Source organism: Tiliqua scincoides, chromosome 5, assembly GCF_035046505.1.
Source record: "Tiliqua scincoides isolate rTilSci1 chromosome 5, rTilSci1.hap2, whole genome shotgun sequence".
Taxonomy (NCBI): Eukaryota; Metazoa; Chordata; class Lepidosauria; order Squamata; family Scincidae; genus Tiliqua; species Tiliqua scincoides.
The window spans coordinates 67,252,326-67,279,893 of NC_089825.1; the positions used below are offsets into that span (position 1 = coordinate 67,252,326).

Consider the following 27,568-nt stretch of genomic DNA (forward strand, 5'->3'; position numbering starts at 1 on the left):
CTTTTCCTGCTTGATGATGTCACTTCTGGTCATGACATCACTTCTGGTGGGTCCTGACAGATTCTCATTCTAAGAAGTGGGTCCTGGTGCTAAATGTGTGAGAACCACTGTATGCAGATGGCAGTGGAGTTGGCATTATAATGCTACAGGGCTCAGCAGGCAGGTCAAACTGGGTCACTCACTCGCTGGTTTGGGACTAACACTGCTCTTTGCCATTACACTTTTAGGCAGTGCATGAGCATGATGATTGTCTGGTTAATCACTGCCCACGTGCTGCTGGCTGGTGTTTTCTAAATATCCAGTCCTTTCCAAGGATCTAGGGCAGGGGTCTCCAAACCCCGGCCTGGGGACCAGATGCAGCCTGCAGCAAGCCTCTTTCCGGCCCGCGGCCAGCCTCTTGTCCCCTGAAAGCCTCTGGCCCACTTGGCCAAACATGACTGGAACTATGCTCTGGTTGCATCTGGAGGGTGTTCAAGGTCCAGAGAGGTTGAATGAATTCATTCATTTATTCACTCATCTAAGTTCCAATTTATTTAAATAAATTTTATATTTAAATTTTTTTTCCGACCCTCAGTACCGTGCCAGATATTTGATGTGGCCCTCTGGCCAAAAAGTTTGGAGACCCCTGATCTAGGGCAGTGGTTCTCAAACATTTAGCCCCAGGATCCACTTTTTAGAATGAGAATCTGTCAGGACCCACTGGAAGTGACATCATCATGTAGGAAAATTTTTAACAATAAAAATTTGTGGGGCTTGTTTGCGAGGTTCACCGCCGGGCTCCCACCAGAGCTGGCCAGTGCCGGCCAGAGCTGGGCTAGCGCGCAGCGGTCGCCCGGGTTCCACGGCTCAGCAGTCTCCCGGACCGCTACACTGCGGAACAGGAGGCAGGGGCATGGCTGGGGTTGTGGGGGTAGCGCGGGAGGTGCAGGATCTGGCAGCAGCCCTCCACAGAGCCACCGAGCTTGGGCGCTGTGGGCAGCTCAGGATTGGGCTGTGAGTTTGTGAAGAATAACTTGGATAACAATCATATTTTTAATTGGCCTATAGGTACAATGTTAGCGAGATAAAAGACTTCTAGTTGTCAAGAACAACACTGGTTAATAGAGGGAAAACTGGAACACAGCATTGTTTTTTTAGGGAGGTACAACAATGGACAAGTATGTCAATGTCCCCTATATCAGCTTCCAAAGTCCAGCATGCCTTTGTGATTCCCTCCATCAACTATAATCCCACATTGTTAAATGGCAACCTAACAAAAAAGAGCAGAAATCCTAATCAATTATTGAAGACAAGAATGGAACAGAAAAATGCGATGTTATTACACAAATTTTAATGCAGTCTAGCATGTTACCGTACACTTTAGCAATTGCAGAATTAACATCAGTTAAAAAATATATTAAGTAATACGTGTATTTAAAATCTTTCATTACAACACAAACATTACTCATGTATAAAGTGGGAGAACACAGCAAGGCTAAACAAATTCATTTTTTCTCCTCATATTGTATCTTTTCAGCTTTAATGTTCTCCTAAGTGTATATGAGGCTTTATAATTATAGCTAACAAAAAATAATTTCTACTTCTTTGTGAGCTTTAGATGAAAAGGCACAATAGATCCTGGTTTACTAATTATACAACATACAATAAATCCATGAATGAAATATTACAGCTTTGCCAGATAAAGATGTTTATGTTTAAGACATATATGTTTGTGTTCAGGGCACTGGTTGAACTATCCACCAAACTTCTTTACATTCATCAAACCTTTGATGTATAACTGCTAATAAGATTGCTTTTTTTCTCAGGCAGGGCCGTCATGCAGAAACTGTAGGCTTTTCTCTATTTAGATATCCAGTGACAGAAAAAGTTTCAGTTATTAAATGAGTGCCTGCCATGTAACTTTAGAATGACTGAGGTTCTGCCAGAAAAAGCCCCTATTTTTAATAGTGGAAGCCGGATGTGGCTTTCCAACAGTATCCAGTATTATTAGATCAAAGAGGTTCAAGGACAGAGATAGAGTGACCAGTTTTTAAAAAATCCTAGAACATTGTCCTAGAACATAATTCACAGCTATAATGTTGTAAATTTTTCAGTGTTAATCTCCTGGAGGCAGCCTATTGCAATGAACACAGCAGCAGAATCCCCTTGTCTTTCAGAACAGTAAGTTCGGTCTGGGAGCTTAAGGGGACAAGGAATGTCACATGTTGAGTGGCTATAGCCTCTTCCTACTCTCCTGCTAATCTTCTGACCAGGGTCCAGGACTGAGAAGTGATGTGAAAGCCTTTAGGTTTCAAGTTCAGGACCTAGTGTTGGCTTGTATCCCAACATCAGATCTTTAGCTAGTATTTTGATTTTGGTCTCCCTTTTCCCAATAGAATACAGTTTTACTCCCCCAACCCACCCCCAGATTGGCTTCCCACCACATGTCTAAGGCACTCTCACATATCTTAGAGCAGAGGTTCTTAACCTTTTTACAATTACAGACCTCCAATGGATTACCCAATATGTCCCCATACCCCCTTTGCCACAGTGTCAAAATCATCATCACCACCAGTCCTATTAGGTACCAGTATGACTTCAGAAGATGTCAGTAGCTTGTAACATGACATATACTTGACATATATTGTATAGTTAGAAACAGAATGCCTCAATCAGTACTGATAATTGTGATAATTAGTAAATCAATCGAACAACATTTTTTAACTGTTCAGAGATAGAGTCCCATACCCTCATCATTTGGTTCCCATACTCCCAAGGGGTATAGATGCCCTTGGTTAAGAATCCCTTTCTTAGAGGACTGTGTCCATTTTGAAAACATAATCACAAATAAAAGATGCTCTGCACAGGCCCAGAGGACTACTTTTCTTGAAAAAATTGGTTCCCTTCTAGGGTAGGGATGCTGTGCAGATTTTTAGTGTGAGGTGTCAAAACTTTTCAAAATTGGCAAGCCTAAATACCAACCATTTTGCATTTGTCAATGGGTGGAAATCAGAATGCAAGGAAAAATATTTGTGGGCTTTGCTTGATGTAGGCTGATTAGATCCACTGTCAACTTCTTTTACCTTCAATAATTTTGAAGAGGGTTTCTTGAAGATTAAGCATTACCTAAGATCTTTCAAGTGGAAGCACCAGTGGGAGGAAATCAAGACAAGTATGGATCTAGATACTGACTAGACTCCTGTCAGCATTTTATACTGTAGACATACAGAACACTAGAGCACATTTGATGACAATGGAAATCAATATCAAAAACTGCAACATTAAGGCTGTGATCTGAGGCACAATTACTTCAATAAAAGTTACACTGAAATAAATGAGACTTCACTGTATTGTGATAGATATATCTTAGTTGTCTTTGATAATTTGGTTTTGTATGATATATCTGTCTTTAATAATTTGGTTTTATGTATCACCAATAGCTCGTCTATACTAGTAAAACTACCATGTTAAGAAGGAAAGATATGACCAGAGGGGTTGGATAATGTGTCCCTGACTACTAATTAACTTTATCTCCCTCCCTTTGCTGGATCCAGAATGGCTTGTTTGTCCAAGAAATGTTCCAAAGTTAGCCTTCCCTTCATTTTGTATATTTTTATTTGCATTCACAGTCAAGAAGTTTAACCATTTCTGCCCGGCCCACAGGTGTAGACATATATGTAATGCTGGGCAGAAATGGCTTAATCAGTGGTTGTAGAAAATAAGAAAAATGACTCAAAAAAATTTTTTTTTGGGGGGGGGGTCATTTCTTGTTGGAACAGGCAATGCTGTAAACCATTTGTTCCCAAACTACTTAAGGTCACAGCACTCTGCTATCACTGTGCCCTATCACTGTGGTGCCATCTCCCAGTTCTTCCAGGCGCCACCACCTTGAATTGTGCATGATCCTGCTGGAGGGGGGGGGGCATCGCAGGCTAAGGAAAATTGGGAAGTGCTGACGTATGATTATGGCCACTGGCTTTGATGTATTAAAAAAATACTGCGTAATGGAGATCTATCAAGAGTCATTAGTCCTGATTTCTGAGATATGCAATGTACAGTACTACACATCTGATGACACAATAGGGAAAGCCATAACATACATGCCCTGTTTTTGAGTGAAGGCGTCTAGCTGGCTTCTTCTGTAAACAGAATACAGGACTAGATGGATCTTGTTTCCATGCAACAAGACAATTCTTGTATGTGTGCACACACGTGTGTATGCTCCTACATTCCCCTTACATTTGGTGGCAGCACATTTTGCTGTTGGTAGTTTCGCAAGTATCAGATATGCCAGGATACACAATAATTCATTCCTGCAAATTTCTCTAAGGGCGCAATCCTAACCAACTTTCCAGTACTGACCTAGCCACAATGCAGCCCCAAGGTAAGGTGACAAACATGCCCTTACCTTGAGGAGGCCACCTTGTCTGCCTCTCCACTGCAGGATGCAGTGCACGCCACACTGGCACAGCTATGTCAGTGCTGGAAAGTTGGTTAGGATTGCGCCCTAAACCTTCCAGTGAATCAAGCCTTTTACTCTAAGCCATCATTGTTGTTGACCTTGCACTTTCAGAAGTTTATTTGCCAACTCTGTGATGTGCTCCCAGGCAAACTGGATATGGGCAGACTCTACTGTGCGAGCACAAATTGCAAAACGCAGCAGAAATTTCTCCCTCAGCTGACATGGAACAAGATGAATCTTCTTGGCATCATTGATGCTTTTAAGAAGTGCTTCATTGAGTTCATTAGTGCCCTAGAAAAACAATTTAAAAAAAGAATAAGCAATAGTGGGTTACTAAAGTCACATGGGCAAGCAACCTTCCAGCAGTTCTAAGGATGCCTGTTGAAGAATGGGAGTTTCAGACCACATGTGATTTACCCTCAGGAGCACCTATGGTTCTGGCCAACTATAGTAACAGCACAATTCTATGCATCCTATGCAATCCTAGTACACAGAAGTACTAGTAAGTTGTTTTACTGTGCTTAATGGGACTTACTCCTTAATTCTACCAAGTGATAGTTGCTATATGTAATTGCATTGATTTATGTCCTAATGTAGTCACAGAGGCTGCACAGAGGTTACAACTGCATTGCTACATGTGGTAAGAGTAGCAAATGCACTTCAGTGCACTGATCTTGTTTTTCAATTTTATACTGAGTATATTAAACAGTGGATTTTTAAGCCTTGCTGGGAATCTCCACCCACTGCCATTACTCTGACCAGTAATTGCTTCCCAGGATCAGTTCTCTATCTGCATTGTGGGACATTCAGGCTGTAATCCTATATATCCTTTCCTGGGAGTAAGCCCCATTGAACACAGTGGGACTTCATCTTGAATAGACATGTATAGGATTGTGCTCTCAGTCTACTCTGTGATTGACCCAGAATAAATCACTAGTGCAGTACAGACAAGACCTGAATCAAATGTATTTCCTCCTGTAACTTTGAATCACAACTGAAGATAGCTATACCTATAGAAGAGATTGTTATTACCCGGAACTCCTGAATCTTAAGAGAAGGAACTTTATAGCTACCTGAAGTCTGTGGAGAATCTTGATGCAACCACAGAGATGACCTTTTCCTCTCAGTATTCCCATTATTCTTGAATAAATTTCCAATTTCAAATGGCTTTTGAATATTGCTTTTTATTACGGACCCATTTTGCAATACAGGCCTGTCCTCCTTATCCACGGATTCAGAACCCATGGATTTGACTAACCATGGGTTCAGAACACACGGTGTAGGACTGACCTGACCTCCCCAATGGGACAGAAGCCTCCTCACATCATGGAGGGCCTACCCAAGGCCTCTAAGTTGCACTTCCAGTTTTTCTGAAAGCCGGAAGAGCGTTCAAGAGGCCTCTGATATGCCTTCTGAGATGCAGGGAGGCAGCATGTGGCCTCCCTGTGTCTCAGAACTCCAATCACATCGGGAGGTCCTCTAAGAGTCCCACTGTGGATCCCATCTGTGAATTTCAGCATCTGTGGGGGTTCCAGAAATGGAACCCCTGCTGATATAGAGATTGGACTGTATACATTTCTTGGTTTGCGTAATCCTCATGAAACTGTGATCAGCCTTTGCTATGTGTTTGTGAATCATCTATATCAGTGTTTCTCAAACTGTGGGTCGGGACCCACTAGGTGGGTCATGAGTCAATTTCAGATGGGTCCCCATCCATTTCAATATTTTATTTTTATTAGACTTGATGCTGCCATGATATGTGACTGCACTTGGGAAAATGTTACAGACCTGTACTTTTAACCAGCTACTATGTATATTCTTTTAACAATGAGTCAATGGGACTTACTCCTGGGTAAGTGTGGGTAGGATTGCAGCCTAGGATTGTTAAAAATTCTCCTGCTTGATGATGTCACTTCTGGTCATGACATCACTTCCAGTGGGTCCCGACAGATTCTCATTCTAAGAAGTGGGTCCCGGTGCTAAATGTGTGAGAACCACTGATCTATATCACTGGCTTTCAGATATTCTGCCTTCATGGAACACTTTCCACACTGACTTGTCTGCCAAGGAACTCCTGGACATTGCAGAGAATTCTGGGATAGAGTTTTTGGCCACCTTTGTTAGACTTATAGGGTGACATATAATAAAATGAAAATATAGAATAAAATAAATATATAAAATTACAATTAAATAGTTTTTAAAAAATTCTTCTGAATTATTATTTTTTCCAGAATAAAAGCTTTTACAAGTTGTACCCATTTTCATAGATTTATAACCTTGAACATTATCATGTTTATTGTTAAAAGAGAAGTTTTGTAGATCCAGTGACAGCTGTTAGCCTTTGCTCTACTGGAGGAGCATTTCTGGTGAAATGGAGCATAGCACTACAAGAATTGTCACATTGGATCAGACCACTGGTTCATTTAAGACCTGTATCTTCTCTGGGTTGTCCCAGAGGAAAGTACTCATGAAGGAAGCTTCTTCCTAACTTTCCTCAACTAATTATAGATTTATACTGCTCTGTGAACTTAAGACTGCCTCCAAGGGTTCCCATCTTTTGAAGAAAGGGTCACTTTGGATGCAACCCATCATGTTTATTTTGTGTTGCTTTGGCACTGCTGCCATTGATAGGAACAAATGGTGGCAATTTACCCTCTTCCCAGTGACATCACTGTGTGCATTTCCTTGCCCTTATCCCAGCAGCAGCAAATGATGTGGCGCAGGGGACAGAGAAATGTACAACATAATAACCCTGCAGTATAAACATAGGTAAGATTTCGACCCTGCTAACTGGACAAAGAGGCACATTTTCAGTTGGTGCTCCTCTTCTGTTTAGCAAGGAGAGGGTTACTGTCCCTCTTCACTCCAAGACAGTGTCTTTTCTAGTGGCTGTTTGCTGGTGGTCTGATTATTTTTAGACTGAGCTCTTTAGGGACAGGGAACCATTTCATTATTTGATTTTGTCTGTAAACTAATTTGTGACTATTTTTTTTAAAGCGGTATATAAATACTACTACTACTACTACTACTACTACTACAAATAATATAATTATTTTTAATGAACTTGTGAATTATAACTTTTAATAATAATAAATGAACTTGTGATCAGGGTCAGCAAGAGCACCTTGGCAAGCCCTGTCCCCATGCCAACAAGCTCCAAAGCCCTGAGAAGTCATGCCCCTGTATAACGTAATTCAAATCCCTGCCACTGCCACCCCGCTGACCAGGAGTGCACTGTTTGTAAGAGAACAGTGTTCATGTCAGAGGTGGAGACAATATCCCCATGATTCAGAATGCTGAGTACCTAGCCTCCCTCATCACAGGAAGGCTCTCTTTCCAAGTACAGCATTTGCCACTGCAGAAAAACATTGTACAGTACTTGTGTTCGGCACAGGGGTGGGACAGGGTTTTGGAGTGCATTAGTACAAGGGTGAGGCTTGCTGGTGCACCTTCGCTGCCCCCTCCTCTGCACATTCACCTACCTATATTTATAACTCCTGCAAAGGGCTAAATGACATCTGGACATCAGATTAGTTATACTAGAAATTATAGAGAAAAGGTGGGGAAACTGAACGTGAGGCTGCTGCTTTTGGTGTTCCTTGCAGTGTATTGTTCCAACTTTTCTTTCTGTATATTTTCTTGAATAAGATTTTGGTTTTCTTTTTAATCTTGCACCTTCACAGATACCTTTTTCATGTAAGATTTTTTTTTTCAGCTCTTCTGAATTCCATGAAGTAGACTGAAACAGTGTGTGGCAGGAAGTCATGAAGCATGCCAACAAGAGAAATGGCTGTTCTGCTTTGTAATGAGGGGCAGTCAAAAGGTTAATTTTCTCCATTTCTTTCCTTTTTAGTAAACTCTTTTCCCCTGCTTAATCACTCCCCTTAAATTGTAGCACATCACTTTAGGTGTCTGCTCAAGCGGTAAGCTAATAATACCTTGATCTCACACAATATTATCTTTCTAAATGTCAGAGGAAAGCAATCTGGAGGGTTAATGTGGCTAAGGGTTAAGTTTGGTTTCCTTGTCAGAGTAGCAGATGATCAGTATGAAGAAAGCAGATCATTTCTTTGAGAGAACTGGAGGAATGGCATTAAAACTGACAGGCTCATTGAGTGCTGGCTACTTGCTTCCCAAAACCATGGGAGAAGCTTCATTCTCACTAATATCAATTTAATGGGACACCTAAGTGCCATAGCTGCTCGTAGTTAAGCACTGCCAACACATTTCACCTAAAGCAAGATTTTGAGCTGAATGTTGCAGTCCCTTTCTTGGGAGGCCAGAATTGGGATACAAGTAGCCAAATTTCCCACAATGCTTTTGTGAAAATGTAAGATAGGAAGTATGGGCAAACAGTTAAAAAAAAAAAAAAGCTTCATTTGGTACCCAAATGCCAATTGCAACTCACTAAACTGCCCATTGGTGACATTCCCCCCCAGTAAGATAAGATGTCTATGATAGGACAATAGCAACAGACTGTCTTTTAAAGGAACTAGACTACTTTAGCTCATGTTGTTCTCAGTGAATTACTCTGACTTGCCAGCTATTTTACATCAAATGTTAACTGAAGTAAGAAAGCAATGTGTTAAATCACCACAGAGGATGATGTGGCTGAAATATACTGCATGTTTACCTTTAGCCGGAAGCACACCAGCCCCAGTATGACATCGGCACAGATCTCGAATCGATCATCCTGAAGCACTAGGTCCTCAAATTCATGGGCTAACTTGACATGCTAAAGGGATACAGGGAAACTATTGAGTGTATGAATTAAACGCACATCTCAAAATAGAGTAGCAAAGCTGGAAAGAACATGGAAGTCATCTAGTCCTATCCCCACCTTGCTTAGAGGACTAGGTTTTTCTAACAGATGGAGCACATCTAATTGATTGAAACAGATAATGTGGTATCATACAAATCCAACCTTGTAAATAAGTCCACAAAAGTTACTAGTACATTTGGTCCCCACATTGTCAGAAATGTGTGACACAACAATAGAAGCCATTTTTTTTTAAAAGAGGCAACCCTTTTAGAGTTTACAAAAGCTTAACTTCTTGTTCATCTAGAGGTGATTCTTACTTCCTACAAGTGACCCAGCAAGTGGCTAATTACAATCTATCCCAGTGATTGTCAACTTTTTTCATCTCACAGCACACTAGAACTAAAATTGTCAAGGCACACCATTAGGCTTTTGACAATTGACAAGGCACACCATGCTGCCAGTGGAGGCTCACATCTCCCAATGGCCCTCCTAATAAATGACCTCCCAAATTTTTGCAGCACACCTGGAGACCATTGGCAGCACATCAGTGTGCTAGGGCAGAGTGGTTGAAAATGGCTGATCTATTCCCTCTTTGCTCTTGGGCTACAAAAGAATCCTTGGATTATATATATATTCACAGCAAAAAAAAAAAAAAAAAAAAGCCTACCAAGGGGATATGGAATGGAAATGTTTGGCTTTTCTTTGGCTTTCTGTACAGAAAAAAATAATTCCTTGCAGTTTGAATTTTGAAATATAATGATTAATCTTTATAATGAGAAGTATTTATAAACACCACTAGGGGGTGCCAAGGACCTTGGATTTTACAATGCCATAAAGCAAGTGTGTAGAAGCTTTCTCCATAGCTGTAATAAGATGCTTTATAGCCCATTTTTTGTGTGTTTCCAATTTTGATCAAGGGCATGCATGTGTGTCTAATTTTGTTCAAATGCATGAATTTCCAAATAAACCAAATAAAAACTTTTTTGATAATCAAATATCAAAATTATCAAAATGCCTTGGACAGCTATGGGCCATAACTGCTTTTTGAAAACTTACTGAACTTTGGGAGAACCACTGTGAGCCAGTCTGGTGTTTTGGTTAGAATGTTGGATGACAAATTCAGAAATGAAGCTCACTGGGTGACTCTGGGCTAGTCATGGTCTCTTAGCCTAACCCACCTCACAGGGTTATTGTAAGGATAGTATTTTGGGACCAAGGATGCACTTTGAGTTTACTAGAATGAGGGTGGGATAATTATTTTTTACCTGTGCATGAAGCAATGCCTTTGTATTCAAGCAGAAATGAAGATAATTCACAAAATGATAGACTTAAAACAATTTAAAACACATTTGTTATAGTAGAATTCAGCAATTTTCAACCAGTGTGCCAGGAAGGATCTGCAGATGTGCTGTGGGAGTTTGGAGCACAGTGGTTGAAAATCAGTGAAAAACTCTTCTGGCTTCTTCAGTTCTGTTTCTAGGGCAACTATCTGCAGTAACAAGAATGCAACCCATTCTCCCCCTTCTTATACACAGATAAGTTTCAGACTTTATACTCATTAACCTAATCTTATCATCCACATGTAATTAATGTTCTATGCTGATGCTAGGCCTACACAATTTGTGACCCTCCCCCCCATGCTGGATGCAGTCTGCCACCAGCCAGTTGCCTTACAACACTTTTTGCAATCCTGGAAGATATATTCAGAGTGCCATATAAACACTTGGGTCACATTCAGTTTGTTAGGTCATAAACAAGAAGTGCTTTGTGGTAAGACTTAGAGCCAGGGTCTCCAAACTTTTTGGCCAGAGGGCCACATCAAATATCTGGCACAGGGTTGAGGACCAGAAAAAAAATTGAAATATAAAATTGAAATAAATAAATTAGAGATGGAATTTTGATGAGTGAATAATTGAATGAATGGGCTCATTCATTCAACCTCTCTGGCCCTCAGAATGCCCTCCAGACACAACCGGAGCACAGCTTTGATTATGTTCAGCTGAGTGGCCCAGTGGCTTTTAGGGGACAAGATGTTGGCCATGGGCCGGACAGAGGCTGGCCACGGGCTGCATTTGGTCCCTGGGCCGGGGTTTGGAGACCCCTGACTTAAAGGAGTGCTGTATTACTTCAATATTGGTGCTTTTAAAGCAAGCATATGCATCCATCACCAGTGAAACCCAATTCTTTCCCTTTCTGAATGTTAAAATAAATTATGTTCACCTTCCGGATGTATTCCTGGAGCCCCTTCACACCATACATTCGAAACACAAACCACATTTTCAAGGAGCGGAACCGTCGGCCCAGAGGAATCTGCCAGTGCTGAGGATAAGACCACAAAATAATTGGTTTTGATACAGAAGAGGATTTGCATCCAAAGGAGAAGTTGCCTGTACATTTTTAGATTTCTCAGAAACTAGGACTACAACTATTTTTAAGAGACCCAGCAAAGCTCCTAGGAACCAGATGCTGTACCAGATTCCAGGCCTCTTAGAACACCCCCTCTTACTGTTTACAATGACTCCTAAATTGTTGTGATGAGAATGAAAATTATTGTGACATTTCTTTGTGTGTATTAATGTTTTTGCAGTGAGCAGCACTTACCCTGTAATCTGTAATAAGCCCTGTAAATTAAAAAAAAAAATTAATATGTAACAATGGTTACCAAACTTTTTAGCATGAGAACCCACTTTTTTTAAATGACTCTATCAAGACCCGCCTAGATTTACCAGACTTTTAAAAAGGGGATCTAGAAAGATATTTATTTACTTACTTATTAATTTATAAGTAATAATAACCAGAAAAAGACCCTCAAACATTTATTTCCCTATATTTACACATGCTTGTAAACTTCAGGAGCTGAGCCCTTTGCAGGGTAAATAGTACAGTGAGTTTTGAATAGCCTCAGGGTTTGAGGCAATTAGTTATCTGATCTTTCATCACCCTTTGGTGACCCACTAAAAATCAGGTTGCAACCCACAGGTCCCGACCCACAGTTTGGAAACCACTGATATATAATCATACAGGCACTACTGTAAGACATAGGAGGTTCTTTTCTGAGGATGATCCCTTGATGAGGTAGATGTTACTTATATTCTTTGTACAGTTCACCAAAAAAGGGTTATATTTGGCTCCCTAAGGAATACTATGAAATTCCATCTGCTTTCTGAAACACAATGTTACTGAATCCACGGCTCCAGATGAAAGAAACTTTATAAGGACAATTTAAGGTATCCAATTCCTATATTTCCGTTGTAATGACAGAATGGGGTGGTGGTTTGCGCAGTGGAAATCAGTGGATGGGAGGGGGTGCTTAATTCTTCCCCTGTGTACTGATTCTCCCTCGCAAATGCTCCTTAATCTAATTTTTTTATCTCCCAATCTTATTCTGAAACCAGGAATGAGCCAGGCAGGCTAAGAGAAATGCTGTAGTGGGGCAGCTGCAGGGGAGAATTTGTGGGCTCAAGATAGGATGAGCACCTCTGCACAATGTCCCACCTGTTAACTGTTCTCATTCCCATTTGAGATCACACATTTGCCAGGATACACTGGCATACCTGGGGGGATTGGCCTCTGCGAGGCCTATAAAGGTCACCTCTAGTTTTCAGTAAAAACCAGAAGTGACCTTTTTAGGCCCTCTGAAGACCTAAAAAAGTCACGGTTTTCTCTGAAGTGATGTTTTTAGGACTGGGGGGGGGGGGCAGCATTTTGCAGTCCTTGCCCCTGGTGGCACAGGGTCAGAATTGCAATTGCCAATACAACTAGTTCCACCCTCCATGCTAACCTACCTACACAGTACAGTATAGTACAGTACACCCATTCATCCACTTTTTGTTAATGATCCCCCGGGGGATTGGCAGACATAAAGTTGTACAGAATTGGGATGATAAGTATCTCATTTCTGAATGAAGCAAAAATATCTCAATGGGATCTGAACCAGAACCACCATCAACCAAGAGCTGCTGAAAAGTACACTTTTCCATCTCACTGGCAACATTGATTTAATGGTTGCAGAGTTGGAGCAAAAACTGGTGACGGGTAACTAATTGCATGTTGCTGTAGCAGGCGATGCGTCTAATGATCCACTCAGAGTAACCCCTTGGAAACAAGCTGTTAAGCATAATGCAATCAGTGATTAGTCTTTGTCATCATGATTATAAACCTGACTCTTACATTTCCGTGTAGCCCAGATGAACTGAATTAAGGCTGCTGCATGTGTGGCACTTGAACATGGCTTAAAGGTGCAGCCTCGCAAGGCTACCACCTGACTCTCATCTTTGACTGCCAGTAAGTCAAGTACAATTTCCTTGATGTGAGAATGCAAATTGACACAAAATTATAGTTCCAGACAAAATATGGATTTGTTTCCTCCTGAGCAGAGTTAATTGCTGGGCAATTATGCAATTGCAGAGCACAAGCAGACAGAAAAAGCCCCCTCAGCCCTCATTTACATTCTGGAGTGACAGAGGAACTGCTTTCAAATGTCAGTGCTGCCAACTATGGCCCCCAAATTATTCAGACCCTAAAATTAGGCTCCTGTTGCTTCATCCTGTTAAGCTCCTTTGGCAACAGAGAAGTTTCCCATCTCTCAAAACGGTACAAATGGAAGCACACCGTTGGCCCAACCCACACTAAGAGGCGCACTGGCGGAACGCATGGTCTGCCTGAACATGCTGTTGCAAAGTGCTGTAAAGTGCTTTGCAGCAGCATGAAGGCCAAGCATGCCAGTGGGAAGACCACTTCCTGCTGTCGCTGACAGTTGCAGGGACACCCATTGGACCAGGTAAATCCAGCACAAGAGCAATGGGGGTGGGCAGATCAGACCCAGGAAGGGTCTACATGCACTATCCTAAACCCCTTCCCAGGCCTGATCCCCTAACACAAATCAATGTGGACTTGACCCAGTGTGGCTGCAGGGGCTTACCCAAGGGCAAGGGGGAAACCCGCAGAGGGATTTAGTTATGATTGGGCTGTGTGTTAAGGAAGAAACTGGGATACCTTAGTTGCTGACCCTTTTCTGAGTGAAAGTATGGGTAAGTGTCCCCAGAGATCCCTGAGGAGCACAAAAAAACAGGTGTACAGGGCCAGAGAGGCATGGGCTATTCAGAAGTGCTTTATATCAAGTCAAACTAATGGACCTCTGCATTATTATTTTTTCTCTCTCCATACCCATGTAGATCTAGAACCTGCCAACAAACACTTCCTGTATCTGATGAAGTGGGCTCTAGTCTGCAAAAGCCGATGCTAAAATAAATTTCAGGGCTATAGCCAAGAAAGGTTTGTTGCTCTTAAACATAAATGTTGTTTTGCAGTTATATTTGAGGTGTTTTATGCTGTTTTTATGGTATTGTTAGCTGCCTCATAAGTGGAAGGATATAGACAGGGTATAAATAATGTAAAGAAATAAATTAAGTAAAACAGTACTGAACTTGACAAGCTCATTATGACTAACTCATGTCTCACTAATCTCATCGAGAGGTAGTCACAATGAACTTTCTGTGGACCACTAAGTCTTAAAGGTGTCCAATAGCTCCTGACTGTTTTTGCTGCAAGAGACTAGCACAGCTGTGCCTGTAGAGGATATGATGATGATTAAGCACAATGTTATAGCCATTGCAGACAAGCACTAAGAGACTACTAATCCACTGTCTCTATTACAGCTTATTAAATACAGTTTTAAGCTACACTGAAAAATGGAGCAATGGGAATGAATGAATCCATAATGTCATGTACTGAATGCTTTAAGTACAGTTCTGCAAATTTTACAGGAAGGAAGGGGACAGTGAATATACAGGCATGCGCCACTCAACAATTGTTCGTTTAACGATGGACCGCATATATGACAGTGGTCAAAGCATAATAAAGATGCTCTTAATGAGACAGTCGCATCTCCCATAGCCTGCAGCAGAGTGTCTGTTTAAACAACAGAGAGGCTCTTAATGCAAAGAAGAGGCAATCTATTTCCAGTAGCCTGCGCAGCCAGCTAGTGTCTGGCAGGGAGTGTCTGTTTACACAACAAAGGCAATAGATTGGACTGAATGTTCACTTAATGACCTAATTGTATAACAATGGGATAAGAGAATGTATCTCGTCATTAAGTGGCACACACCTATATATGTATGTACAAAAATAGAATGAAACTATAGCTATAGTATTGAGAATGCTCTAAGGCAGCGGCTCTCAAACTTTTTAGCACTGGCGCTCACTTTGTATAATAATCTATCGGGACCCATCAGAAGTGATGTCATTAACCTAGAAGTGATGTCATTGCCAGAAGTGACATCATCAGACAGGAAAATTTTAAACAATCCTAGGCTGCAATCCTATCCACACTTATCCAGGTGTAACCCACATTGGCTGTCATTGTTAAAAACATACACACAGTAGCCTGTTAGAAGTACAGAGCTGTAACATTTCCCCAGATGTAGTTACATACCATGGTATCATCAAGTTTAATATACCAAAAATAAAATATTGAAATGAATAGGAACCCACCTGAAATTGGCTTACGACCCACCTAGTGGGTCCCGACCCACAGTTTGAGGAATACTGCTCTAACGAAACCTTGTGACTCCCATGTTCAAGGATAGATTTGGGGCTTTTCTATTTAAGTTCTTGGTTTACAAGAGAACATTCCTTTTCCTCACATTTTATGAGTTAATTCTGACTTCTACAGTAAATGTGGCACATTGCTTTACTTATTAATCCTGAACAGAAAATAGTAAAAATGTTTTAAACAGTATCTGGCAGAAAAGTCAAAGTTGGAGGGGCAAGCATCATTCATCAGATTGGAGAAAGCTAGACAGCAGAGCCTGGAGGCTTTGGACCCTTTCCTTTTTAGCATCTTCACTAATGACCAGTTAAGAGCAAATGTACCATTGCATTTACTGATTATCGTGTTATTCAAGACAGCTAATAGCAGAGGCTTTGCAGGCCTGCAGCATTCACTGAGACAACAGGCAGTGAAAAGGCTGGTAAATAGAGATACATGCAAGGCAAATGCATGAGCCAAACTAGTGGTGTGCTGACTTCAGCCCTGCATGTTTCACTTTATTTTTAGCTGAATCCCCAAAGCCCTCCAGTGCCTTTCAGAACAAAGCCAAATGTTCAGTTGAGGCAAAACTAATCTGCACTGTAGCCCTGAGTATGCACTTTTACTTAAGAACATAAGGCGATATGCCTAGTTGGATGGGATGAAGATCAGCTTAAGAACATAGGAAGAGCCCTGTTGGATGGGGCCATCTAGTCCACCTTCCTGTTTCTAGCAATGGCCTACCAAATGCCTCTGGGATCTTAGCCCAACTTTCCTCACAGAAATTGGCAGGTGGTTCACCAGGAATTGGCCATGGACCTACCACTGGCCCACTGTCTTCCTTCTGCCCATTGTATAGCTTAAGTAACATCAAGAAAGATGCTGGAACCATTTTCGCTAACTCCTTGCAATGATCAGCAAAAGGAATTGGACCCCTCCTTTAGGGAATTGTTCAAGAGCAAGGAATCATACAGAAATAGTATGGATAACATTAGCCATCACTCCAGCAGCCACATTTTTGCTACTTTCTGCTCTGGTGTCACTTACTGCTTATTTGGGAAGTTCAGGAGAGGGGGGCTCTCCTCAGCAAGTGATCAGCACGATTAAAACTAACAAAAATAATCATCTGTTGGTCAAGTGAGTGTCTTGACTGTGCAAAGGAGTCTCTGAATGGATCCAGTATCATTAATGATTAAATACAGAATCAGAGTGTGGTAATTATAAGAGTGAATTCTCCTCTGGGTAAATTTCTTCACTCTCTCAATCAGAAACATCTCTGAACATATGATTTGCATACATGGCTTCAGAAGTCTTTTAAAAGGGGGAGAAAATTGAAAAGGAAAAAAAAAAGTGATCTTGTCAATTTATGTACCAAGATTGGGAACAGGCAAGGAACAAAAGGGAAAGTAATTTCTTACTATTTTGTAATGTTTAAAGTGTTATAAATTATGACAAACACTGACAGTCAAAAACTGCTTTCAAGTCAGGGCAAAGGTAATATTTAAAGGCATTTACCAGATTCCTGATGGTCATGTTTCAGGTAAACAGCATCCATTTTAAAGGCACATGTTAAATCCGATCTCTTCTTCACCCTGCAAAATATGGAATTAGGATGAATTATTGAAGCACTGCCATACCTAAGTGTTCAGCTACTGCAGTGGTGATTAAAAGAAAGGTTGCAAGATTGAATTGGTAGTTTAAGCAATTAAGGGCGCAGTCCTATCCTGCACTGAAACAGGCAAACCAAGAGGCTTGTGCTGTCAAAGTGGCTCAGCCAGAGGTAAGGGGAAACCTTTCCTCTAACCTCCAGGTTAGCCACCCTGGCCCCTATGAGTCTTCTCGAACTTGAGCCACCTCCTAAGGTGGCACAAGTCCGAGGAGAGCAGAGTGGCTTGAAACCTCTCTGAACTCTCTGGGAACAGGGTTGGGATCCAGCATAACCATGGGATCCCAGCCCCACCTCCCGCTCCCCACCCGCCTGCCCCCAGGGCCGCCCACTGTCCGCCCTCCCCCCGCCCCAGAACGCATCCCTCCCACCTCCACCCCGCCCACCCCAGAGTCTTGTGTCGGCCAAGCTCAGCCGATATAAGACTCAGACCCTCCGTCGGTGCAGAGGCTTATTCCAGCCTCCGTGTGCCAGCCTAGCAGACTCCCAAGGAAGCACAAACGTGCCTTACAGCACGTTTGTGACCCTCCTGGGCCGGTGCAAGGGACTTGTGCCGGCCCAAGTGCAGCTCAGGATTGCACAGCACAGCTCTGACTGCAGATTAAAATTGTTAATTTTAATTTTTGCCCTTAGTTATTTTGTGGGGCCATGACTGAAGGACTATGCCTCAGTCTCATAAATATACTAGCTCCTTCCTCTCTGCCAAATTTGAGTAAGAATAAACTGCAACCCTATGACACTTTCCAGGGAGTAAGCCTGATTGAACAGAATGGGATATATTACTGAGTAAATATGCATAGGTTTTTACTGTTGAAGATGGTTTTCCCATCTAGTTTGTATCCACAGTTAGGAGAGACATTTAATTACTGCTAGTTTTTCTTTCAAATTTACTTCCATAGGTAACATGGTAGATCGTATATAAGATCACTGAACTCTAACCCCTTGTTGCTTCAAAAGAATGCAAAAATGCTGTTAAGACAACACTGTACAGTGATACTGCTTATCTCTCAGTTCTTTGCATCTCTTACTTACCACATAGCAGAGCAATCAAAATTCACCAAGAGCCATTTGTGGGGGTTGAAGTTAAATGAATCTGCAGACTGAAAGGTTTAAAAAACACTTAGAGAAACAAGTAAAACAACTAGATCAACAATTACAGGATAAGGACACTGATAGGGTATTTGTGCACATGGAGGTGTTTTGAAGAAATGTGGCAAATATTAGACTATTCAGAGACTGCTGGTGAAATCTAACAATGTTCACAGAAAAGGATTTGAAGGAGAAATCTCCTTTATTAATTTTAGAACGTGTCTCTGTAGATTAGAGGATGGAGTCTTTTTCATACTTGGGAGCCTTTATTAAAGATGCTGCTGAGCTACATAATCCCCCCCCAAAAAGCTGATAAGAAGGATTACTAAGCATCACCTTTGCAAAATGCTGAACAGTTTAAAATCCAGAAGCTCTTTTCAGGTAATGCCAGGCACCCAAGAGTATTTGAGCTTGAGTATTCTGGACAGCACCACCCCCACCCCCAATATTGCAGGGCAAGATCATTTCGAAGCATATGAGATTTGCAAATGTCATCTGCAATACCTTATAGCACCTACTATTAAGAGAAAGCCTAGATCTTTGGATCTTGACCCTGGTGATAAAACATCTTGCTCCTTAATAAAACACACAACAGACTGTTCCTTTGCCCTGGGCAGCAAGCCGACAAGAGCTCTGGGGTGTTTTGCAATACACAATTCTTTTCAGTCATCACAGAAAGAAATCTGAAGTAGTTCCCATTTTGTTAAATTGTCAGTTGCCTTGGATTAATTTTGTGATTTCTGAAAGTATCTGAAGGATAAATAAAAGGTACAGAGCTCAACTGAACCACCAGCATTTCTACATGTTACTGTAATCCAGTCCAACTACGTCAGTTTCCCCATTAGGCTACACTGATCTTTTGTGAATAACCAAGACCTTACCCTATGAGAGGGGAAGTCCATATGGCTAGAGGTAGGAAATCTATTCAGGTCTTTTGAATGGTTGCTACACTGTCTGAAAGATGCTGCCACACTGCGGGTGCTGATTCATTGCTGTCAGGAACCAATAAACCTACACAGGAAATTACAGCAAGCTTTGTTTGCTGATAAAAATGAAAATAAGGGATACTTTATTGGTCAGGGCTTTATCCCATCTTCTTCCTTTATTAGCCCCCTACCCACTGGTGCTCTCCAAGCGTCAGCTTCCATCAAACAGTAATTTTTTCCCCCCTCTATCGACATGGGAGGGGTTTATCTGGCAGCCTGTAGGAAGAGTCAGGAAATTGTGCTGCCCTTATCTAAGCAAGCACATGCAAAGCTTTATTGAAAAGAAAAAAGTCAACTATTACACATTGTAGACCTGATAGAATACCACTCTCTGGTTAGGTATCCTGAAAGAGGAAAAGCACCTACTTCTCCATTTGGATTTTTGAAAAGACATGCAGTCAAAGGAGGTAGTCACTAAAACTTCATAGTCCACATACACAACATCAGAATATTGTCTACATTGAAATTCAAGGAGAAAAGTCAGCCTCTCCCATCTCTTCATCACTGTTTTGGGCTATTTCTGATCAGAGAGTGGTTCAGAGCAGACATTCCAGAATTAATGCATTAATAGAAAGAACACTGGAGTCTTTGGTCTATCCCAGTGGTTCCCAAACCGGTGGGTCGCAACCCACTGGGGAACTGGAAGAAGGCCATTCCCCCTGGAGTAGCCCAGGAATGAGTGCCCCAATTGCACCACAGCAGTTGTGCTGCTGGCAGGAGCAAGGGGCTTATTTACTTTCCTGGGGGGTTGCGCTGACCTCTGGCAAGATGTGGGAGGTTCGCAGCTCTCTCTGCAAACCTCCCCACTGCTCCAAATAGCTCTGATCACCAATCAGAGCTAGCCCGCAGAAGGGGCTGCGAGCCTCTCCACACCCTTCCAGAGGCCAGCACAACCCCCCAAGTAGGTTCAATAGCCCCTTGGTACTGGTGGTGCACGATCACTGCAGCAGCATCACTGGCCCCCGCAAGCACTTACCAGGTTCCCAACTCCCCTGTAGAAGTTTGGGGACCATTGATCTATTCTGTTCAAGTGCTCAGCCTGAACCCAGATAGAGGGGGAACAAGAGCGTGCTAAGTAGTCATATGCTTTATGCCAAGGGTGCTCAATAGGTGGATCGTGATCTACCGGTAGATCGCGAGGCAAAATGAGTAGATCGCGGAGTGCCGACCCCCCCTCCCCTTCAGGTGCCTCTGGGAGGAAACGCCGGGAGTAAGGCCCATTGTACTCAATGGGGCTTACTCCCAGGTAAGTGTGGCTAGGATTGCAGCCTCACAGCCTAATCCTAGGCATGTCTACTCAGGAGTAAGTCCTGTGAGACCCAGTGGGGCTCAAGGTACACCAACATACATTGTACACATAAATGTTATATGTTATGATGGCGCGAACATTGTAAAAAAAACTCTGGTAGATCTCCAGGCCTTGCTGGGTTTCAAAGCAGCTCTCAAGCCAAAAAAGTGTGAGCACCCCTGCTTTATGCCAATGCGCACTGTGGCCATGCCAATACTCTTTCTGCATTTTGCACATCTCTGCAGGTGCAAGCACAGAATGTAGGGAGAATTCCCCACTTATTCAGCACTTCTCTTTGCTCTCAAATGCAAGGGGAGTCGAGAACAATGGCCCCAGAGTGCTTCAGGGCTTCGGAGCATGGCTAGCCTATTAGTGCACTCCCACTCCAGCCCCCTGCATTCATTTGAATGCCTGAAGTGGGCTCTTGTCTTTAGCCAATCTGTCTTTTGCTGTGTGTTGCTAGACAGGGTGTGGCAGTAGATAGAGCCAGCAAAAGAGCAAAGTAAGTCTGGGCGACAGAGTCCAACAGGCTCACAGCTCACAAGTTCTCCCCAGTCGCTAATCCAGCCACTGCCCCAGGTCAGACCATTTATGTGTCACTGAAAAGAAATACACCTAAAAATGGTTTGTGCTAACCATAATGTAGAATCTACACCATTGTTTGAGCTTCCAGATGTACAATAGGTAAAACATGGTTTATCGTTGTTTGCCTGCTTTTGTTTCCCATCTGTCCAGGGCTCAGCTTCCTAAGTCCATAAATGTATTCCCATCTCCCCAGTGCAGCAGCCTCTTGATAAGGAACAACTCCTGTTTTCACAGTGCAGCAGTGTCTTGAGACAGAAAAATGGCCCTTACAGAGTTTGTCAAAAGAGCACCTCCCCCCAGTGCACCTGATATCCATGCATACGTGTAATTCTGTAATAAGGTATATTCATAGAAAATCAAATGCAGTTAGATCAAAAATCGTGCAACTGATTATGGGCTTTTTTCTGGAATATTAATTGTGCTGTTTAGGCTTCCACGCATTGGATTTTATGCACATGTTACAGCAGTTTATCAGTGTCTGGTTGGACAGGTGCATCTGTGCAGGCAAGGTGTAATTTTACTGCTCCATCATGGACAGGAGAGAGAATAAGGAAAGAATATATTAAAGTACAGTACATATAAAGGTTATAACATCAGGGGTCAGCTGTTAAACGTTCTACATGGATCGCATTTCGCACGTGCAGGACTTTGGCTTACTTCGATTCCACTGAGAAGGTAGCGGAATTCAGGGCAGACAAATGAACTCCCAGCATAGGCAGCATCAACGTGCATCCAAATATTCTCCTTATTACCTAGAAAGAGAAAGAAACCCCATAAACAAGAACAGTTTTTATCATTCACCAAATGAATTATCACAGATATGATGGAGGGTCACAGCCCTAAAAAAACAACCATACACACATACTTTGCATTGCTTATCATAATGCAATACATCTTATATGTCCTGAAGCAATGGAGTGTTGGTCAAAAGCTACAAAAAGCCAATTTTGAGGCTTTGTGCAACAAACTCACAAGTCCCCATTCAAAACTACTTAACAACAGGATATGCAGGCTTAGGACTTGCTTTTTCACATATTCTAAAGCAGGGGTACCCAAACCCTGGCCCTGGGGCCACTTGTGGCCCTTGAGGTCTCTCAGTGTGGCCCTCAGGGAGCCCCCTCTCCAATGAGCCTCTGACCCTCTGGAGATTTGTTGGAGCCCGCACTGACCCGATGCAACTGCTCTCAGTGTGAGGTTGACTGTTTGACCTCTCACGTGAGCTGTAGGATGAGGGCTCCCTCCACTGCTTGTTGTTTCACATCTGTGATGCAGTAGTGGCAGCAAAGGAAAGGCCAGCCTTGCTTTGTGCAAGGCCTTTTATAGGCCTTGAGCTATTGCAAGACCTTCATTCATTCATATAAGTTCATCTTTAATATATTCATTTATGTAAACTTATGTAAATTTATTCAAATTTTAAATATAAATTTATTATTTCCCCCCCCCGGCCCCTGTCACAGCGTCAGAGAGACGATGTGGCCCTCCTGCCAAAAACTTTGGACACCCCTGTTCTAAAGCATAAGCAAACTAATAATTCACAAACCTGTGGAGGTATTGTGTGATTCACTGCCTTTCATATCTCAGGCAATGTTCAATAGGTCCCTGCCACCAGCACCCCTAATCAGGAAGTATGCCTGACAAAGCTGACCAATCTGCAATGATGGGAATCCTCTACTGTCAAAAACTGTATCATTAAGGGCTCAATCCTATTCAACATTCCAGTGATGATGCAGCCATGCCAATGGGGCATGCTCCAGTGGCGAACTTACCCAGCCCTGCGCCCGGGGCAAAGGTCCACGATGTCACCCCCCTACAAGATGCGACTCCAGGACCCACCTGGGAAGCGTTCTGAGGTTTCCCCGCAGTCTTAAACTATACTTCCAGAAAACTGGAGGTATAATTTCCCACTGCATTGGGAACCTCAGTGAGGCTTTCCGTGCAGTCCTAGAGGTGCACGGACTCAGTGTCTGGGACATTCACAAAGCACTAGGTCTGCTACTGGCATGCTCTGCATCCTGCGAGGATAGGGAACAGTCACGGAAGCCTCCTCAAGGTAAGGGAACACCGAGGTTGCATTGTGCTGCATTGGCACTGGGAAGTTGGATAGGATTATTAATAATAATAATAATAATAATAACAACAGGTATTTATATACCGCCTTTCTTGGTCTTTATTCAAGACTTTATTCAAGGCGGTTTACATAGGCAGGCTTATTTAAATCCCTTATTAAATAGGGATTTTTACAATTGAAAGAAGGTTCTTTCTTTCAAGAACCACTACATTCAAGGTGTTTCATTCCGATCTGGCTTCACATTCTGGCCTCCATCCTCCCACGCTCAGAGCAGATGGAATTGCTCAGCTTCAGCTTGTCAGCTGCTCCAAGGTCGCACGGTGCTGGTGACCTCGAACTGATGACCGTGTGGATGTTATCTTCAGGCAGACGGAGGCTCTACCCTCTAGACCAGACCTCCTGCCCAAACTCCAAATCAGATTGGGCCCCAAATCAGTTGGTACAAATGAAATGGGTTCTGAAAGATTCAACAGCCTCCCCAGAAATGTCACAAAGGTGTTTCTGCTTTTAATTAAATGCTAAAAGCACACTACACCTTTCCACTGCTAAGTTCTCTCATGTGTCATGCACCATTGAAGTGACTGAGGGTACAATCCTGAGTTCCACTGAGCTCAGTAGGTCTTACTTCCAAGTAAAGCATGCAAAAGGTTACACTGTTAATGATGTGACCGTGCAAATGCCTTGACAATGAAATGGCAGCTTATTTATGGCAGGCATGAAAACATGTCTGCAAAATAAAACAACGGCGTGATAATACCAACAATTGCTGACTTACAGATAGGCCCCAGCTCTTGCAGTTTGTCAAACGAGCAGCATGTCGTAGTTCCAAGTGTTGCACAAAACTGCCGAATCAAAAGAAGCCATTTAAACAGAAAATCTAAGTGAATGAAATTCAACAAGCCACAAAAGATTGCTTTCAGCAGATCCCTGGACAGCACAAAATTGGCTCAGGTGAGTCACCTTCATGCAGCTAGTTCCCAAAACAAATTCTGATGCGTTGTTTTATATTTATTTTATTGAGAAAGAAGGAGACTCCTTAACATCAGTTAAAATCAGTCCAGATTGACTCCATCTTAGGTATGATTGATTACAACGAACATAGGTCAGTTTTGTGAAAAACAAGAGTGATTGGAACTCATTGGACAGAGATCTGTGGTCCAATGTACAGATGATCTATCAAGTACGTAAAACAGATAGACTACATATTCCATGGTTGCTTTGGAAAAAAGCACATGCTTAACCCATTTTTGTCCGGCCCACAGGTGTACACATTTGGTCCCTGTTGCACATATGCAACATTGGCATAGGGGCAGTTGCAGAATTATCCACTCAGACTCCCAGCTTCTGGCAAATTACTCTTCTGAAAGTACAGGGTTTTTTTCCCTTTAAGAGAGCTGAAGATATGCAGGCTCATATTTTCTACTTCAAACTTTCCAGGTTTTATAGTTCTTCACAACCAACATAACCTGTATGATCGGAGGTGGCAAGGGGACAACAGAAGTTAGGATAACAATGGCTATACCATATCACCCTACAAGTTTCTGAAAAATATTGTTTGTTGAGAATCAGAGATACAGTCTCCTCGCAAAAGGACCACAACAGGAGGGACATGACAATTAAATGGGTTTCATACTGATTAACATTTTATAGTTATACATGCCCTCTTAGGGACAAACTAGACTGGATGATAGAGATGCAAGAATGTATCTCCATCATTTTTAAACTTTTACAAAGAGCAGCTGTGCGGAGGCCCAGATCCAGTATGGGACTGCAGCTCAGGGAAAGAGAGTTAACCCTTTCCTCAATGCCATTCTCCTGATGAAAACAACTACCCTCTCAAAAGCCGCTAATTTCTCAAAACAGAAGGGGACCGTAGCATAGCTAGATGGGAACTCACAGTTTTTGTAGGTACCTGAATGGGCTGTGCAAGCACCCCCTCCTCTTCCCTTTCGGAGCCATTCTGGACGGTGAGAGCAAAATGGAGGAGGCGCCTCTATTTTGCTCTTACCACCCTAAAGGCTCTGAAGGGAAAGGGGAGGGGCCACTTACATAGCACATTCAGGGGCCTGCAAAAACTTAGTGCTGTGACCTCCTGCCAGCTACTCTACTGGAAGGCAATACATGTACAAAGGTTCTTCTGGTGGGACGAGTAGCGGAACAGGTGGGTGGAGAGGTAATACTTGTAAAAGTTGAGGGTAACAGAGATGCATTTCAGACATCTCCATGGTCTCATCCAGTCTGGCTCTTGTATTGGCTGAATAGTATATTTACACAAAGAGTACATAAGCGAGAGACATTTTAAATATCAATGTGAGCGACCACCATTATGGCTGATGCTTCCTCATTTGAGACTCTGCATGGTGTTAGGTAACAGATAAAAAACAATACAGTATATTCTACAAGCAAGCATTATAGGTAAGATCTACCTTCATTAAGGATGCAAACAGAATCATAACTTTGCCCTTTCAGAGCAACCATATCATGACTCAGTATATTAGCTGGTATCAGGACAAATCTAGCCACATAGGCCAGCACCAGTTTCAGCTGTGACAGTACTATCCAAATTAAAGGTACAACAGATTGATGACCGTTGTTTAACAGTTAATAGTTCTGCTAAATGCAGCTATACATAGGCTCTCAATAATCGATTCAAGCTTTGCCATTACACAGTACATGTAATTAGCATTTATACATGGCAAAGTTCTTTATCATTTTGGATGTCTTTCCTGGAGGTGTTTCAGTGACCTCAAATCTCCACGTATCTATTCCCAAAAGCCACTTAAGCTAACAGCATCTGTTGTCCTAGGCGAGGGGGAAGGATTGTCTTCTTATGCTGTGTCAGAACCAGCCAATAACTCTAACCCAATTTGTAACCCCTATTACAGCAGTGTAATCACATTTGAAGCAGGGACAGGCAGCCTCTTACAAATGGAGCTGGCAGCTTAGAGAAGCCCCCCTGGCTTGATCCTCCTCAGACGGCAGCATTTAAATATAGCACTGCTGACCTCATGCTCGGATGCAAAGCTGTCCAATGTTTGTATCTGTCAGGTCATGCTAGAATTTGCCAGCAATAGCGTAGCTAGAGGGGGCAGTGGCACAGTATGTACTGCAAGTGCCACAACAGGCTGTGTAAGCACCCCCCCCCACTCACTGTCAGAACCATTCTGGGCAGCACATGGAATAGCTCTGGCAGCAAGTGGGAGGGGCTGCTTACACAGCACACTGTGGCACTTGCAGTACTTACTGCACTCCCCCCCCCCCCAAAAAAAAATCTGGCTACACTATTGCTTTCCAGAACACAAGCCCTGGCCTGCATGGATATCAAAGCCTATCACCAGAAATGTTGTCATGGCAAGGACCTAAGTGCACATAAAGCATCTATCATTAAACACCGCAAAACAGAAAAATACAAGTAGCTTGATAACAAAGAGAGACCTGCAGCACCTTAAAGACAGAAAAAGTTTCTGTCGCAAAAGTGCCTGAAGGCCGGAGCCGACATTGCCATTCGCATGAAGACAAAGCTGACGGCTCTGAAAGGGGATGGGGAAGTCAGCAAAACAAAATCAGTTAACACAAGAAGGCAATAAAGCTGCCCAGTTCCCTTTTGGATGGCCCAAAATGTTCAAATAGTGTTTGATATTTTAGGGACCACGAATTAAGGGGCTTAATAAAGGGAAGAGAGAGAACAAGGCATTTTCTAATCAGCATACTGCAGTACCCATTTCCATACAAGAGACCAGCAATAAGGCTAATACACTCTACCTAACTCTCAGCAGATGCACTTCTGTAGACAAAATGACCTGGTACAGATTACCGAACTGTGCTAACTCCAGTTGATGCTAATCCATCCATTAAATTGACATTGGAAAACAAAGCAAGGCATGGACAAAAAAGGAAAGGGAGTAAAAAGGTAAAGCAAAGAAGTCTTAGGGCAAGTTTTCCCAAAGTGCGTGTCACAACATCTTAGGGCAGGGGTCTCCAAACCCCGGCTTGGGGGCCAAATGCAGCCCGCAGTGAGCCTCTATCCAGCCTGCAGCCAGCGTCTTGTCCTCTGAAAGCCTCTGGCCCACTACACTGAACATTACCAGATCTGTCTTCTGATTGCATCTGGAGGGTGTTCTGAGGGCTGGAGAGGCTGAGTGAATGAGGCAAGG

The 27,568-nt window shown here is 42.6% G+C and overlaps 1 protein-coding gene across 1 annotated transcript in view; it reads right to left on the reverse strand.

Annotated features, from left to right (window-relative positions):
• Positions 1-4,525: 4,525 nt before the first annotated feature.
• Positions 4,526-27,568, reverse strand: part of DDC (dopa decarboxylase) — a 37,444-nt gene continuing 14,401 nt past the window's right edge. Inside the window, exons 6-13 of the mRNA XM_066626943.1 lie at positions 24,190-24,256; positions 22,004-22,098; positions 18,431-18,498; positions 17,248-17,324; positions 11,805-11,824; positions 11,424-11,522; positions 9,075-9,176; positions 4,526-4,732 (exon numbers count right to left, since the gene is read on the reverse strand). Coding sequence (XP_066483040.1) covers positions 4,526-4,732; positions 9,075-9,176; positions 11,424-11,522; positions 11,805-11,824; positions 17,248-17,324; positions 18,431-18,498; positions 22,004-22,098; positions 24,190-24,256 — 735 coding nt within the window. The remainder of the gene's footprint in view (positions 4,733-9,074; positions 9,177-11,423; positions 11,523-11,804; positions 11,825-17,247; positions 17,325-18,430; positions 18,499-22,003; positions 22,099-24,189; positions 24,257-27,568) is intronic.